This window comes from Chiloscyllium plagiosum, chromosome 1, assembly GCF_004010195.1.
Source record: "Chiloscyllium plagiosum isolate BGI_BamShark_2017 chromosome 1, ASM401019v2, whole genome shotgun sequence".
Lineage (NCBI taxonomy): Eukaryota > Metazoa > Chordata > Chondrichthyes > Orectolobiformes > Hemiscylliidae > Chiloscyllium > Chiloscyllium plagiosum.
The window spans coordinates 98,712,523-98,729,532 of NC_057710.1; the positions used below are offsets into that span (position 1 = coordinate 98,712,523).

At 42.1% G+C, this 17,010-nt stretch overlaps 1 protein-coding gene across 5 annotated transcripts in view; it reads right to left on the bottom strand.

Moving 5' to 3' along the window:
* Positions 1 to 17,010, bottom strand: part of tbc1d1 (TBC1 (tre-2/USP6, BUB2, cdc16) domain family, member 1) — a 296,242-nt gene that overhangs the window by 151,995 nt on the left and 127,237 nt on the right. For all 5 annotated transcript variants that reach the window (XM_043693132.1, XM_043693142.1, XM_043693152.1 and 2 more), the window contains exon 2: positions 14,959 to 15,486. In XM_043693132.1, coding sequence (XP_043549067.1) covers positions 14,959 to 15,486 — 528 coding nt within the window. The remainder of the gene's footprint in view (positions 1 to 14,958; positions 15,487 to 17,010) is intronic.

Sequence of the window (17,010 nt, forward strand, 5' to 3'; positions counted from 1 at the left end):
GTCAATCAGGAACTGGTTCAGATTTCCAATAAATGACTTCTTTAAAAATCTCGAACTGATAGACACTTAAGTCAACAGCGCTGCTATAGGAATTGAGCTAATATCTCCTTAACATTTGAAAGGATTCTAACAACTAGACTGAAGCATCACAGGAAAAAAGCCATTTCCCAGTTCCTCTAATGAACAGCCATCATCATTCTAGCTTAGTCATAGTTCCAATTTCTTATTTAAGTTATCTTTTTATTTCCACAAATTATATTAAAACAACATGTGTCCCTGTTATGAACAATGAATCATCTTCAACATCCCTTCTTCTGCTCCATTACCCTTTGACAGAGCAGTGGGAATTTAAACATCTGATTTGCATTGCCAGAGCTCTTTAGATAAATAGATTGATTCAACAAATGATTTGGATCAAATTACTCAACCCGAAAAAGGGGAAAAAGAAGAAATCATCAACACCACAAATCTCAAATAAAGACAAGTGTGGAAAATTAAGAGGTTAGTTTAAAAGTTCTTCCATGCTGCAAAAATAGATCAAAACTGCATCAACATTTGCATGCACATTTCAATAGAGGATCTGAGAAAATAAATTGAACTCAGCAGTCCAAAAGAATGCAAACCATTTTACCAATTGCTACAAGCATTCAAATGAATGTACAAGTTAAGAGCTGGAGTAGGCCAGTCAGTTCCCAAGCTTGCTCTGCCATTAAATAAGATCATAGCTGATCTGACGGAGGTCTCGGTGCACTATCCCAGCCACTCCCTATACCATGCGATTCCCTCATCAGTCAAAACTCCAACTCAAATCTTAAAAATATTTAATGAACCTACTCCTAATGTTTTCCTGGGGGAAATGTTCCATAAACTAAACAGATCAAGAGTTTCTCCTCGTCGGTCTTAAATATGGAGATACATGGGTTAGAAATGTAGGCATCAGTCCAAAGTGTCGTTCACAGAGGGTTTGTCTCAAGGTCTAGCGAGTTTTCTCACTACAACTTCCCAAACTTACTTCATTAATGATCTACACCACCCCTACAGTGCACCTCTCTCATCCAATTCTGGCCCCATTCTAACACTCGCTATACCCAGAACAACTCACCACTACTGGGATATCCCAGAACAGATTGATATCCCTGGCCATGATGCACTGGGCAGGTATGGTTATTCTGGAGATACCTGCATGGCTCCTGACATTTCACTGAATAAGGCAGAGAAGGGAAACTTAGCATCCCATGTGGTAAGCAGAGACCTGAAGGTCCTACTGGACAGGGTAGTGCAGCTGTGGGACTCTCTCTACCCCCAGGACAGACACTGGAAGTCTTGACACTCAACTGTTCCAGCCATACAGGTCACTGCAACATCAGCCATCTGGATGAAAGTGTAGAAAGGAGGTCAATGATGTTCTCCACTCTGTCAGCAAAGCTATCACCATCTTCTGTCTGTTACCTCACTCTCACTCGATTGCTACTACTGTACCCAGCTTCCACCAACGTTTCCTGTGGATGATGGAAAAACTCAGGAGAGTGGAAGGAATATCTGTGGAGAGAAAGTAGAGTTAACATTTCCGGTCCAATTCTGAAGAAAAGGCCACTGGATCCAAAATGTTAACTTTTCTTTTTTCTCTATAGCCAGAGTTTTTCCAACAATTTCTGTTGTGAAACTATTCCATAAACACATTATGACTTCAGTTTCCAGACGATCTTTTGTCAATCGGATTCATTAAGCCTACATATACACTAAAACTACCCATAATTATTGTCATATCTCTCCCACAACTCCTCATTATTTCTTCCTGTATAACCCGAACTAGTGTGGATTTTATTAGGTGACGTAAATGCTACGCCCACGTGACTTCTTCCTTTTACTATTTCTATTATTGACCCAAACCAATTGTATGTCTTAATCTTTAGAATGAACTTGATTTTCCTCCACTGTATTATTGCCATTCTTAATTAACAGAGCTAACACTCCACTGTTTCCTAGCGTCTTGGCTTTCAAAATGTATTTGAAAATTCAGGTCCCAAACTTGATCGCCGTGCAGCCATGACTTTAACAGCTATTTGATCATACCATTATTTTCCTATCTGAGCTGTCAATTTATCCATGTATTATGAATGCTTTGTGCATGCGGATACGAGCCTTTAGCTCCACCTTTTTACTACTTTTGCAATCTCTCGCCTTATCTGCTGACATATTTTGTTATTCTGTAACTTCCTGCCACACGATGACTATCATTTCCCTCACTGTTATCTCGCCTGCTCCCCTGTCTCTCCCTCTCATATAGCACTTTTTTCCTTGACTGGACTCCTCACACTCCACTATTTAGATGAAAACTTTCTCTATTGCCGTAGTGACGGAACATTGGTCCCAGCACAGTTCAGTTGTAGACCATCACAATTGTGCAGTTCCCATCTTTCCCTTCACTGGTACCTGTGCCCCAAGAGTTAAAATCCATTTCTCCCAAATCAATCCTTGCACCATGCGTTGAACGGTCTAATCTTAGTTACTCTACTCCAGCTTACTCATGGTTCTGGCAATTCTCCTAAGAACAAATATTAAAAGGGGAAAAAAAATAAGATATAATGACACAGCTATTGTGATGACACATTATGCATGTCTGTATTATTTGAAGGAAATATCCAGCTCCCAGCTCTTTCTAAAATTGTCCTGCAGTGCCTTTCCTTCAAATATTTATCCAGTTCCCTTTTGAATGTTATTACAGAATCTCCTGCCACCACTTGTTCAAACAGCGCACTCCAGTTCATAATCAGTCATGACAGTTTTCTTTATATCCATCTCCCTTCTGCTACCTTTCCTCAATTATATAAAATCTGTGCACTCTTGGTCCTGACCTTGGAGTCACTGGAAAGAGTTTATCTTTCTCTCTATCAAGCCCTTTAGCGTTCTCTGCTCTAAGACAACAATTCCAGTTTCAGTGGTTCCCCATCCATGGTCTCTTTCTAATAAAGCACTTCTGCACCCTCTCTCCAGGACTTTGACACGCTCCTAAATTTGGTACTTAGAATTAAACTCCTGTGCAAACATACAAGTAATCACCTTAACTAGACACAAGACAACATTAAAAAAAATGAAGATAATTACAATTCTAGCCTTGAATACTTGCTGTTCCCAAAGAGGAGAAGGACCCAGGAGATCTCAGATAGAAGCTTTCCAAATAATGAGGGCTCTGGACAGAGTAGATAGTAAGGACAGTTTCTGCTCATAAAAAGGATCAAGAACCAGGTGATACCAATTTAAAGTGATTTGAAGAAGCAAAACAAAACGAGGCAAGGAAACACTTTTTCACACAAAGTGGCTAGGTCTGGAATGCACTGCCTGGAAGTGAGGCAGAGCTGGTCATTTAAATAGAGGTTATGGGTAAAAGGCAGGAAATTGGCACCAAGTCGGAATATTGAGAGCGTCGTTGCAGGCATGAGGGGCTGAATGGCTTCCTTCTGCATCATAACATTGAGGATTCTGTTCTGTCACTGTCTCAAAGAGATAATACAACATTCGATGCACACCACAGTCCGATCATATTAACACCAACATGCCTGCTAAGACTGCAGGGTTTATACTTGATGAAAAATATCTTGGTCCAACATCAAATTCCTGCGTGACTGAAATTTCGATGTCAGGTTATTAACCAGCGAAACCCCACCAACGAAACATCAGAGAGGGTCGGGTGAGCAAAGAATGATTAAAGAATTAGAAAGTGGGGAACTCACTCAAGTCCACCCTGTGTGCACATGCTGTCATGACAGTGGCAGGCTTGGTGGCATGCAAGTGTCTGAGCCTTGGGACATTTCATCATATTTAAATCAGGCTCTCCAAACACACCTGGGAACCAGATTTTAAATGAACAATTGTCATTTGAGTTTTCAGGGGCTTGGAAAACTGGGCACTGGAAAGGCGATGGGAGCTATAGACAGAGTTGGTAAATGCTTTTTAGAGATGGACCAGATGGAGCTGCAGCACCACCATCCTGCCCCAACTCAGCCACTAGAGGAGGACCAGCCTCCCCCTTGGTCAATGGAGACTTCCCTTCCCCCTTTCCAACCACCTTTCCCTGGCTCTCCCCGCCCCCAATTACTGGGGACCATCCCCACTCTCCACTTGCCATTATTTTTACAAGCTGACATCTGACCAGGCAACATACAAATTAAAATTCTGATAAGGCCCATACACAAGATCCTCCAGGACTTCCTTGTCCCCAGCTCTAACTACCCTCCATCATACCCTTTCTGTAAACATCGGGGCATTAATATTTGAAAGAAGGTATGGAGGAGGCAGATGGGAAAAAGGGGAGGGATGAGCAAGTGGGTAGAAGCTGGTGCAAGGTGGATAATGAGAGGAATGAGAGAAAAACAAGATGGGGGAGACAGTTCGAATAGGTGGTCCCATTCAAGAAAAGTTGGGACAGCAATAGGAGTGACAGAAAGTGGAAAGGAGTCACTAAGGGCTGCACTTCAAGAACGCCCCTTCCATCGCAACTGCTGGTTGTCCCATTTCCTGCCATTTCACATCGTGTTACTGCCCAACTCCCATCCAAATTGAGAAATAAAAGAGAGCCAAAGGAGAAAATGAAGCAGAGTTGCAGCAGGGAGGGGAAAAAAAATGAGACTCCCTGCACATAGAGACTTAAAGAGAATGGTAGGTCAAAGGAAGGGAATTTACACCACCATCCGAATCCATTCAGCCCATCCTACATGTGTGCATTGCCCACAGCCAACTGACACAGAACTGACTTCAGAGATAAAGACTCATCCCAGCTGAATGTTCAACCTTAAAATCCTCACAGACTAGAAATGGCTTTTCCCACTACACTGGGGACTCTCAAGTTGACTGGGGTAGCGTGCAGAGGATACAGTTCCTGTAACCAAGCCCAGAGTCCCTGCATGACAGAAGACAGCACTCTTTATAAGAATAGCAATCATCCCTCATGCTACTTAGGCCCTGGATCTGAAAGTCAGTTTTTGCCACACTGACAATCCGAGAACACCAAGTCCCAGGGTTCATTCAATAACCAAAAGGTGCCAATGTTAGAAAAAGAGAGGGAGAGGTGCAGCATGAGAGAAACATCAGAGCACAGCCCAGGGACATATTTTTAAGCTACTTCCAGTCCAGACGACAATAAAATCCGTAACACGGACAGAAAATACGGGCTATGGTTGGCCCACAGAAATAACAACTACTATGGTCACTGCCAATGTGATAATTTGCCAGACAAGACAAATTACTGAGTAGTTGTGAAGAGCTTAAAGATCTGACGAAAGAAAGAGCTGAAACGTAGAAGGCGACCAGTCTCTGGGACAAGATGTCATGAGATGCACAGTCCAGGAGATCAGGGAGGAGCAAAATATTTTTTTCAGAGCACCAGTGAGAACATTATGGAGCAATGTAAGGTTGTAATATACTGTGGTTTGGGTCAATAAAGCAGTCAAACATTGTGTACTGTTCATACAGCAGTGCTTCAACCACACATCAGAATGAAATACTCTCTTTTCAATGCCAGTGTAAATGGGGAGTACAGAATCAATTAGCGTTACAAATATAACACTGAAATATAGGTTCTTGAAAATACTTGGTTTTGTTTCTTTTCTGTTTGATGTAATCTACATCATTTAGTCTGAACAATTATTTGTCACAAAGGCATTTTGCCCTTTACTATGCTGACATTCTGGGTAACTGAAGATGGAGGACGGGCAACATTTTTGGCTGTAACACTGCTCTTTCTTTGAGATATTTTAGGTATTGGAGGTGATTTCCTTGAATTCCAGGAGCGGCAATTACTGTTTTATGTGCTGTTGCATTGTTTTAGAACTTGAGGAAATAAATCAAAACAACAGCACTTTTAAAAGGGAGAGGAACAGACAAAGGAAGCACATGGTGAGGTCAATGCTTTGGCGGGGGGGGGGGGGGGGGGGGAGGGTGAGGGAGAGAGACAGAGAAGCTCACATTGCTAACTGACATAGCACTGAACCTGCACAGTACTGTCTTTGCTGTTTGAATTTGTGTATCGCTGGACATCGGAGTGCATCTTGGAAAATTAACCAACAGTGAAATTCACAACTAATCTCGGAGGAACCCTGTTTGGGAGAGGTCACAGCAGAGAATCAGATAAATAAATATTTCAAGCGTGACCCTACTGCAGGCTTGCAGTAGTGAGTAGAATGGGTTCTTTCTTGATTATATGTTACATTCAGATATGTCTCTTGATTAAACTTAAAAATATAAGGGATAAGTATTAATTTAACCTGGAGCAGTATTTTGCAGAGGAATAAGACAGGGCAATGTGCTGGTTCTATAGATTGAAAGAAGCAAAGATGGCCTTTAGTAGAGGCTCTTCTTGTCAGATGTGGGAGTTTAGGGAAAGTTTACGTGTTACTGAGGATTATATCTGTAATAAATGCTGTTGGTTGTGAATCCTATCAGATCAAATGGATCAGATGGAGAGACAGAGACAATGAGGAATTTACAAGAGCAGGTGGATGTGATGGATGGCAGTTATAGGAAGGGGGAAAAGTCGCAGATACAGTCACATAGATGGGTTAACTCCAGGAAAGGGAAGAGAGGTAGGCAATTAGTGTAGGGGTCTTCTGTAGCTATCCCCATTTCAAGCAAGTTTACTGTTTTGGAAAATGTAGGAGGTGATGGATTCTCAGGGGAACGTAGCACAAACAGCCAAGTTTCTGGTATTGAGACTGGCTCTAATATAATGAGAGGTACATCAGATTCCAAGAGATGATTGTGTTCGGGAATTCTCTAGTTCGAGGTATGGACAGATGTCTCTGTGGCCAGCAGTGAAAAATCAGAATGGTGTGTTGCTTCCCTGGTGCCAGGATCAAGGATGTCTCAGCGAGGGTGCAGAATGTTCTCAAGGGGGAAGAGAGCCCAGCAGGAGGTCATTGTACACACTGGAACCAATGGCATAGGAAGGGAAAAGATTGAGATTCTAATGGGAGAATATACACAGAGTTAGGCAGGAGTTTAAAAAAGGAGATCCTCAAGAGTAGTAATATCTGGATTACTCCTGGTGCTGCGACCTAGTGAGGGTAGGAATAGGAGGACAGAGCAAATGAATGCATGGCTGAGCAGCTGGTGCAGGGAGAAGGGTTCACATTTCTGGAACATTGGAATTCCTTCTGGGGTGGAAGTGACCTGTACAAGAAGGACAGATTGCACCTGAATTGGAAGGGGACGAATATACTGGCAGGGAGATTTGTTAGAGCTGCTTGGGAGGATTTAAACTAGTAAGGTGGGGGGTTGGGACTCAGGGAGATAGTGAGGAAAGAGATTAATCTGAAACTGGTACAGTGGAGAGCCAAGGCGTGTCAAACAGTCAGGGCAGGCAGGGACAAGGTAGGACTAACAAACTGCACTTATTTCAATGCAAGGGGCCTAACAGGGAAGGCAGATGAACTCAGGACATGGTTAGGAACATGGGACTGGGATATCATAGCAATTACGGAAACATGGCTCAGGGATGGACAGGACTGGCAGCTTAATGTTCCAGGATACAAATGCTACAGGAAGGTTAGAAAGGGAGGAAGAGAGGAGGAGGAGTGGTGTTTTTGATAAGAGATAGCATTACAGCTGTGCTGAGAGAGGATATTCCCAGAAGTACATCCAGGGAAGTTATTTGGGTGGAACTGAGAAATAAGAAAAGGGATGATCACCTTATTGGGGTTGTATTATAAACCCCCTAATAATCAGTGGGAAATTGAGAAACAAACTTGTAAGGAGATCTCAGCTATCTGTAAGAATAGTAGGGTGGTTATGGTAGAGGATTTTAACATAGTGTTAAGGGTTTAGCTAGAGAGGAATTTGTTAAGACAATTTTCTGATTCATGGTGTGGATGTACCTACTGGAGAAGGTGCAAAACTTGACCTACTCTTGGGAAATAAGGCAGGGCAGGTGACTGAGGTGTCAGTGGGGGAGCACTTTGGGGCCAGCAACTATAATTCTATTAGATTTAAAATAGTGATGGAAAAGGATATACCAGATCTAAAAGTTGAAGTTCTAAATTGGAGAAAGGCCAATTTTGACGGTATCGGGCAAGAATTTTCAAAAGCTGACTGGGGGCAGATGTTCTCAGGTAAAGGGACGGCTGAAAACTGGGAAGTCTTCAGAAATGAGATAACGTGAGCCCAGAGACAATTAGGGTGAAAGGAAAGGCTGGTAGGAATAGGGAATGCTGGATGACTAACGAAATTGAGCATTTGGTTAAGAAAAAGAAGGAAGCACATGTCAGGTATAGTCAGGATAGACCGAGTGAATCCTTAGAAGGGTATAAAGGCAGTAGGAGTATACTTCTGAGGAAAATCAGGAGGGCAAAAAGGGGACATGAGATAGCTTTGGCAAATAGAGTCAAGGAGAATCCAAAGGTTTTTACAAATATATTAAGGACAAAAGGGTAACTAGGGAGAGAATAGGACCCCTCAAAGATCAGCAAGGTGGCCTTTATGTGGAGCCACAGAAGGTTGGGGAGACCCTAAACAAGTATTTTGCATCAGTATTTACTGTGGAAAAGGACATGGAAGATATAGAATGTAGGGAAATAGATAGTGACATCTTGAAAAATGTCCATATTACAAAAGAGGAAGTGCTGGATGTCTTGAAACGCATGAAAGTGGATAAATCCCCAGACCCTGATCAGGTGTACCGTAGGACTCTGTGGGAAGCTTTGGAAGTGATTGCTGGGCCTCTTGCTGAGATATTTGTATCACTGATAGTCACAGGTAAGGTGCCAGACCACTGAAAGTTGGCTAACGTGGTGCCACTATTTAAGAAAAGTGGTAAGGACAAGCCAGGGTTCTACAGACCAGTGAGCCTGACGTTGGTGGTGGGCAAGTTGTTGGAGGGAATCCGGAGGGACAGGATGGACATGTCTTTGAAGTGCCTGGAATAGAGTGGTGCTGGAAAAAGAGAGTAGGTCAGGCAGCATCCGAGAAGCAGGAAAATGCACATTTCTGGCAAAAGCCCTTCATCATGTAGCATTTGTATCCGGGAACATTAAGCTGCCAGTCCTGTCCATCCCTGAGCCATTTTTCTGTAATTGCAATGATATCCCAGTCCCATGTCCCTAACCATGTCCTGAGTTCATTTGCCTTCCCCGTTATGCCTCTTGCATTGAAATAAATGCAGTTTAAATTATCAGAAGGTAGCCAAGAGTACAATAGGTGGATGGAGATGTGGATGAGGGTGATAGGTCGGAGAGGAGGGTGGAGCGGATAGGTGGGAAGGAAGATTGGCAGATAGGAGAGGTCATGAGGATTGTGCTGAGCTGGCAGGTTGGAACTGGAGTAAGATGGGGGGGGGGGGAGGGGAATGAGGAAATTGGTGAAATCCACATTGATGCCGTGGGGTTGAAGTGTGGTGAGGCGTTCTTCCTCCAGGAGTCAGGTAGTGAGGGAGTAGCGGTGGAGGCGACCCAGGTCCTGCATGTCCTTGGCAGAGTGGGAGGGGGAGTTGATGTGTTCAGCCACAGGACAGTGGGGTTGATTGGTGCAGGTGTCCCAGAGATGTTCCCTAAAGCGCTGGGCCCTGCTGTGCTTTTCCAGCACACTCTAATCTGGACTCTGATCACCAGCATCTGCAGTCCTCACTTTCGCCATGTATTTAAAAAAGGCAAGGACTGATTAGGGATAGTCAACATGGCTTTGAGCGTGGGAAATCATGTCTCTCAAACCTGATTGAATTTTTTGAAGAAGTAACAAAAAGGATTCAGGCCAGAGCGGTTATCATGTGATCTATATGGACTTCGGCAAGGCATTCAACAAGGTTCCTCATGGAAGTCTCGTTAGCAAGGTTAGATCTCAGGGAATACAGGGAGAACTCACCATTTGAATACAGAACTGGCTCAAAGGTAGAAGACAGAGATTATGGTAGAGGGTTGTTTTTCAGACTGGAGGGCTGTGACCAGTGGAGTGCCACAAGGATCATGCTGGGTTCACTGCTTTTCATCATTTACATAAATGATTTGGATGTGAGCATAAAAGAGGTATCATTAGTAAATTTGCAGATGACACCAAAATTAGGGGTGTTGTGGACAGCGAAGAAGGTTACCTCCGATAACAACAGGATCTTGATCAGATGGGCCAATGGGCTGAGAAGTGGCAGATGGAGTTTAATTCAGATAAATGCAAGGTGCTGCATTTTGGGAAAGCAAATCTTAGAAGGACTTATACACTTAATGGTAAGGTCCTAGGGAGTGTTGCTGAACAAAGAGACCTTGGAGAGCAGGTTCATAGCTTCTTGAAAGTGGAGTTGCAGGTAGACAGGATAGTGAAAGCGGCATTTGGTATGCTTTCCTTTATTGGTCAGAGTATTGAATATAGGTCATGTTGCAGCGGTACAGGACATTGGTTAGGCCACTGTTGGAATATCATGTGCAATTCTGGTCTCCTTCCTACCTGAACAATGTTGTGAAACTTGAAAAGGTTCAGAAAAGACTTACAAGGACGTTGCCAGAGTTGGAGGATTTCAGCTATAGGGAGAGGTTGAATAGGCTAGGCCTGTTTTCCCTGAAGCATCGGAGGCTGGGGGGTGACCACAGAGGTTATAAAATCATGAGGGGCATGGATAGGGTAAATAGGCAAAGTCTTTTCCCTGGGGTGGGAGAGTCCAGAACTAGAGGGTGAGAGGAGAAAGATATAAAAGAGACCCAAGGGCAATGTTTTCCCTTGGAGGGTGGTACGTGTATGGAATGAGCTGCTAGAGGGAGTGGTGGGGGCTGGTACAATTGCAACATTTAAAAGGTAACTGGATGGGTATATGAAGAGGAAAGGTTTGGAGGGATATGGGCCAGGTGCTGGCAGGTGGGACTAGATTGGATATCTGGTCAGCATGGCCAGGTTGAACCAAAGGGTCTGTTTCCATGCTGTACATCTCTATGACTCTATGACATACATAAAAGCCTCTCACGGCCAAACTGTTCAACATCCGACATTGACAGGAAAATTACATACCTTCCAGAAAGATGTTCACAATTTGTAGCAAGTTTTAAAGTGCAAAACATTACACTGAGCGACTGAATATTTCCTAACTCAAACTCTCAGGTCTCGATACAGCCAAAGGAAGGAAAGAAAATAAGGGTTACGTTTTCTAAACACTTTCTGCAGTCCATTCATAATTCAGAGTGAAATTTGGACAAATACACTTGTGCAGATGTCAAGCAAGTGTGGGACTGGACCCTCCTGGAAATAGCTCTCCGATAGTTGGTAATTTGCATGCAGACGTTGCCTGGTGTTGGCTAGTTAGATAAGTAAAAATATAGAAGGAAGCAAAGGTCTCAAGTCAACAGCGGAGCTATTGCTTCGCATGAATCAGTGTGTTTTACAAAGAAGTGCCAAGAAGGACATGTGGGATAAGTAACCACATGCAGGATGATTAATAAGAGACTGTGGTGTTGGGGTGCAGGACTAGGTAACTAACAGAATTCAGTCATTTCCAGGATGGCAACTTATAACTGGTGGAGTGCCAATGGAGTCAGTGATGGGGCCACATTTATTTCCAGCATATGTTAATGCCTTGCATGATGGAAGTAAATGTACCATCGCCAAGTTTACAGAAGGCAAAAATAAGTGAGATGGTAGGTCTTATGGTCTTGGTGAGGATGACACTGTCTGCAAAGGGGTATAAACAGGTTTAATGAGAGGGCAAAACCGTAGTAAATGGAATAGAATTTGGAAACTGTGAGGGGATGTACTTTGGCAGAAAGAATGATCATCAGTTAAATGGAGAAAGAATGCAGAAAGCTGAAGCACAGAGGGAGGTTGGGTCCTTGTAAATGAATCACAAAAAGCTAGCTTTCAAGTTTAGCAAGTAATAGGGAAGGCAAATCGAACATTAGTGTTTATTTCAAAGGAGAATAGAGCATCAAAATAGAGAAAACCTATTAAATGTATATGAGGCATTCATCAGACCATAGCTGAAATCAACTGGGGATGCAGTGGTGTAGTGAAAATGTCAGTAGACCAAAACACCAGATTAACATTCTGGGGCATGGCTGTGAAACCCACTAAAGTAAAATGTGAGATTTGAATTCATTAATAACTTTGGAGAGCGATACAGACATAGCTCTTAGGACTAAAATGATTAAATGATGTGGAGATGAGATAACTCCACAAAGGCTGGTATCCTGTCATCAAGTCACCTTTTATTTATACACAGAGTTCTTGACATTGATCCAGCTCCCACAAAGTGACCAGGTGACTAACACCCCTTTCCTTATTTATCAGGCAGTGCTCCCCGATTGGACCAGATTAACAGCTCCAACCATGGAACACATAGTCTATGAGGTCTGACTTCATTACAATTACTGCAGGAAGCAGTCCAAGAAGGTTCACTAGGTTGATTCTGCATATGGTGAAGCTTTCTTACGTGTAGCGGGTAAGTAGATTGGGCTTATATTCACGGAGGTTTAGAAAAACGAGAGGAGACCTTATTGAAACATTAAAAGTTTTTAATGAACTTAAAAGGGTAGATGCAGAGAGGTTTCTTCTCCTTGTGGGAATATCTCAGGCAGAGTGCAAAATCTCAGAGTTACCCACTTAAAACAGAGATGAGGAGAAATTTCTTCTCTCAGACCGTAGTTAATTTGTAGAATAAGTATATTCAAAGCTGAGTTGGTCAGATTTTTAATCAGCAAGAGAATCAAGAGTTATAGGGAAAAGGCAGGAAAGTGGAATTAAGGATCATCAGATCAGCCATGATCTCAGTGAATGGCAGAACAACCTCCGAGTCAGACAGCACAGAAACTGACCCTTTAGTCAACTTATCCATGCCAATCTGGTTTCCCCAAACTTAACTAATCCCATTTGCCTGCATTTTGTCCATTTTGCTCTAAACCTTTCCTGTTCACATATCTGCCCAAATGTAGTTTAAAATGTTGTCTTATATATGCTTTCACCACTTCCTCTGGCAGCTCATTCCACATATGAACCACACCGTGAAAATGTTGCCCCTCGGGTGCCTTTTAATTCTTTCCCCTCTCACCATAAACCTATACCCTCGAGGTTTGTGACATGATCGACTAAATGGCCTACTCCTACATCTTATTGTCAGAAAGACAAACGAAAAGGAGGGTTGAGAAAGTTAACAATTACAACCGTGACTGTCATAACCCTCTCCACTGGCTATTGGATATATTAAAATATAAATTGAAACGTGTACTTTTATTATAGATTCTTAACTTGCTTCAATTCTCCAATAATTTTCTTCTTTTACATTTGGATCACTACTTGGTTCAAACTGGTGTTGTGTCATCAGATCCCAAATTCCAGTTTCCACCTGTCCTCTCAGTATTCCTAGATTCCATTAGCATCAAACTTCCACCCCCTTCGCATCATATTTCTCCTGGTTATCTTCACATTGTATTTCTATGGTTGTTGATTGCTTATCTAAATTGAATGCCAGTCATTTTTCGTATAGTTTTTTAGTCCTTCAAATTTTTCACTTTACTCCTGTTTGCTTCTATATCATTATTTCATTTTATGCTTTCTCCATTTTCTAAACTTGTTAAACATCCATGGAATCCTAAAGCTTATTCATGTAAAATAACTTATCTTTATCCAGCACCTTTTCCTTTCAATTAATCTCAACATCATTTTAAAGCCATTTAAAATTTAGTGTTGTTTCAAACTGGAGATTTTTGGCTTTACTTTGTATAAATTTATTTTGACAGTAGATGCCAACTGAATCTCAAAATCACAGACATTAGCAACTTATGAACTATAGACGATCTTTACTGTCCCCAAACCACTTACAACTGAACAGAAGACTGTGAAGAAGCAACTGGTGATAAAATGAATTTGCTCATGGCTAATAATTCTTTACCCAAGATCTGTAGTAGCAGAGACAGCACACTCTGGGATCAATTGATTACACAACTCTCACTCAAACAAATAGGTTTCTCTGATAATATAAAACTAACTAACAGGATGTCCAATAGACAAAAACTGAGAAATGATTATAAGTAAGAAAGAAATGGGAGCAAGACTATACCAGACAACCTCTCAAGTCTGCTCTGCCAAGATGATCATGGCTAATCTTCAACTTTATCTCCACCTTCTTGCTCATTTTCTATATTTCTTGGATTGAGAATTCCAAAAACCTGACTATCTCAGCCTTAAATACACAATGTTAGAGCATCCACAATCCTCTGGAGTAAAGAATTCCAAAGGTTTACAATCCTCAAGTGGGTTCTGAATGACTGACCCCTTATCTTGAGACTGTGCTCCCACAGTCTTGATTCTTCAGCCAGCAAAACATCTTAACAGGGGTTACCCTTCAATATTGATGAAATAATTTCTCAATCTTCTAAACTCTACAAAATGCAGACTCTATCTATTCAACTTCTTAGCTGTGGAACCAATCTAGTGAACTTTCAATGGAATTCAATACAAACACACTCTTCCTTAAGCAAGGCGGCCAAAATCGCACATCTGGTATTGCCGATCAGAGACTTCCAACCTGACCAGTTACCGCACATAGTGGGCATGCTGGACAGGGATGTGGAGGACCTTAGTCACAAACTGCTCCGCTCGGTTCTCAGTATCTTGGCAACTGCTAGCACTCTAGCCCAGTAACAGCCACATAACCCTGGCATTCTGCTCCAGGCAAACAGATCCCAGAGTCAAGGCATTCTACCTACAACAAAAAGGAAGCCTGGATGGCCATGAATTTTAGGAAAATGGATGTTGAAACTTACCCAAATTAGTCATGATCTCAGGCAATAGCCAAAGAAAACAGAACAACACTGCAGTAATACAACCAATCTGGGTTATGGGGTTGATTCAGTTTGTACAAAGATCATTTTGAAAATATGGATGCCTGAAAATAATATGATTAACGTGATGCTAGATCCACAAGTTTGCGAAAATGACAAGTTTCTCTGCATTTTAAAAAGATGAAGTGTTACAGCAGCAATGATTAAATCAATGAGACCTTACCGTGAACAGCATGGTCCTATTTGCCTTCATGTTAGTTGGTTGCACAATATTCGGTGCACTGACAGCACGCTTCCGGGCTTCGAGTAAGCCACCACATTGTGCTCCATCGCAGTTTGAACTGCTGCTCAAGTCAAGTGAGCCACTTTTCTCTAAACAACTCTGGGACTGTGTGACTGAAAGTTCATCTTGAATGGTCAGTTTAGGAGCAGATTTGTTCCTCTTTTGCACTAAGGGTGTTGGAAGTCTGGAAGGAAAGAAGCGTGAATTCTCTGCTCGTGGTCTTTCAGTCCGCTTCTGCTCCACTCCTTCCTTACTGCCCTCGGTGTTGTGTTTCCTAACGTGATTGAACTTCTCGATACATTCATCGATTAGAGCTGGAGGAGCTTTCTTGTGTGCCACCGTCACCTTCCCGACAAACAGAACCTCATATTTCTGAGCAAAAGAATCGTCGTCGTGTGCACGGATCTGTGTCTCTTCCTGCCGTACGATCTTGCCAGCCTGACGGATAGTATTAATGATCTCAGGAACCTAAGGAACCAAAAGGACAAGCATTCAGAATTTGTCATGATGGACAACTAAGTAAGACTGCAGGATCCAGGTCTATAATCAACCAGAGGCACAGCATTTAAAACCCTGTACTTGCCTCTATTAAATATTCTACCCAAAAGGTTTTAAAGGTTTATTTCACTTGTTCAAATTCATATCCACCAGTCTTATTCATTTCATTTTCACTCTGCATCTTAGAACTGTTTACAGATTTCTACCTGACCAAAATGGCTCCAGAGGACTCGGTTGTTTCCTTGAGCAATACCCTACACAGTCTCTGTCAGTCAATCACAATTCACTAGTTACTTCAATTTAAGTCCATGATTTATCGAGCTGCATGGAAGCACGAGCTTTTGCAGCACTGCTCCTTTATCAGGTAGCTGAAGGAGCAGTGCACTGAAAGCTAGTGCTTCCAAATAAACCTTTTGGACTATAACCTGGGGTTGTGTGATTTTTTTTTTTTAAACTTTGTGCACCCCAGTCCAACACTGGCACCTCCACATCATGGCTTTGCAATAAAGGCAAACACCTTCTTCACTATCCTATCTACCTGCGACTCTACTTTCAAGGAGCTATGAACCTGCACTCCAAGGCCTCTTTGTTCAGCAACACTCCCTAGGACCTTACCATTAAGTGTATAAGTCCTGCTAAGATTTGTTTTCCAAAAATGCAGCACTTCACATTTATCTAAATTAATCTCCTTATAATCTTTACTTTTAACCTCGCTTATGTTTTCCAGCTAAAATATTTTTTTCTCTGGAGAGACACACTGTTCTTGCTATAAAAGTGAATAACCTCATATGTCCCCACACTATACACCACCTGCTACCTTATGATTTCATCACTTACCTCTGTCTCTTCATCTAAGTCTTGAATATTAGTTATAAATAGCTGAACCATTCCAATAGTCTCAGCCTGACAAAAATCCAATTTATCTTCATTCACTGCTTCCTTTTCACAATGAATTTTTTACCTATACTAAAAAAGGCCACCATTTCAAATGCCCTTATCATATACATTGACCTCTTGTATGGCACCTTTGAATATCTAAAAAAAAAAGGCAGTCAATATCCCACAGATACTTTTTCCCCTTTAACTATTCTAATTACATCCTAAAAACATTCTAGTAAGGCTAAATCTGTTTGTCTCTATAAATGGCACTAAATTCCACACCCCTCCCCCCAAAAAAGGGTGTGAGAAAAGAAGAGGAATTTTGTATGACAAATTAAACTTGAGAATAAATCCACTCTTTCTTCAATTAACTCCAACTATGGTACTGGAGCAATAAGGGCAGAAAAAGCACTACAAAACTATTGAAATAACTCCTAGTCCCAGAAGACAGGGTCTATTATATGGTAAAAACAATGACTGCAGATGCTGGAAACCAGATTCCGGATTAGTGGTGCTGGAAGAGCACAGCAGTTCAGGCAGCGTCCGAGGAGCAGTAAAATCAACGTTTCGGGCAAAAGCCCTTCATCAGGAATAAAGGCAGAGAGCCTGAAGCGT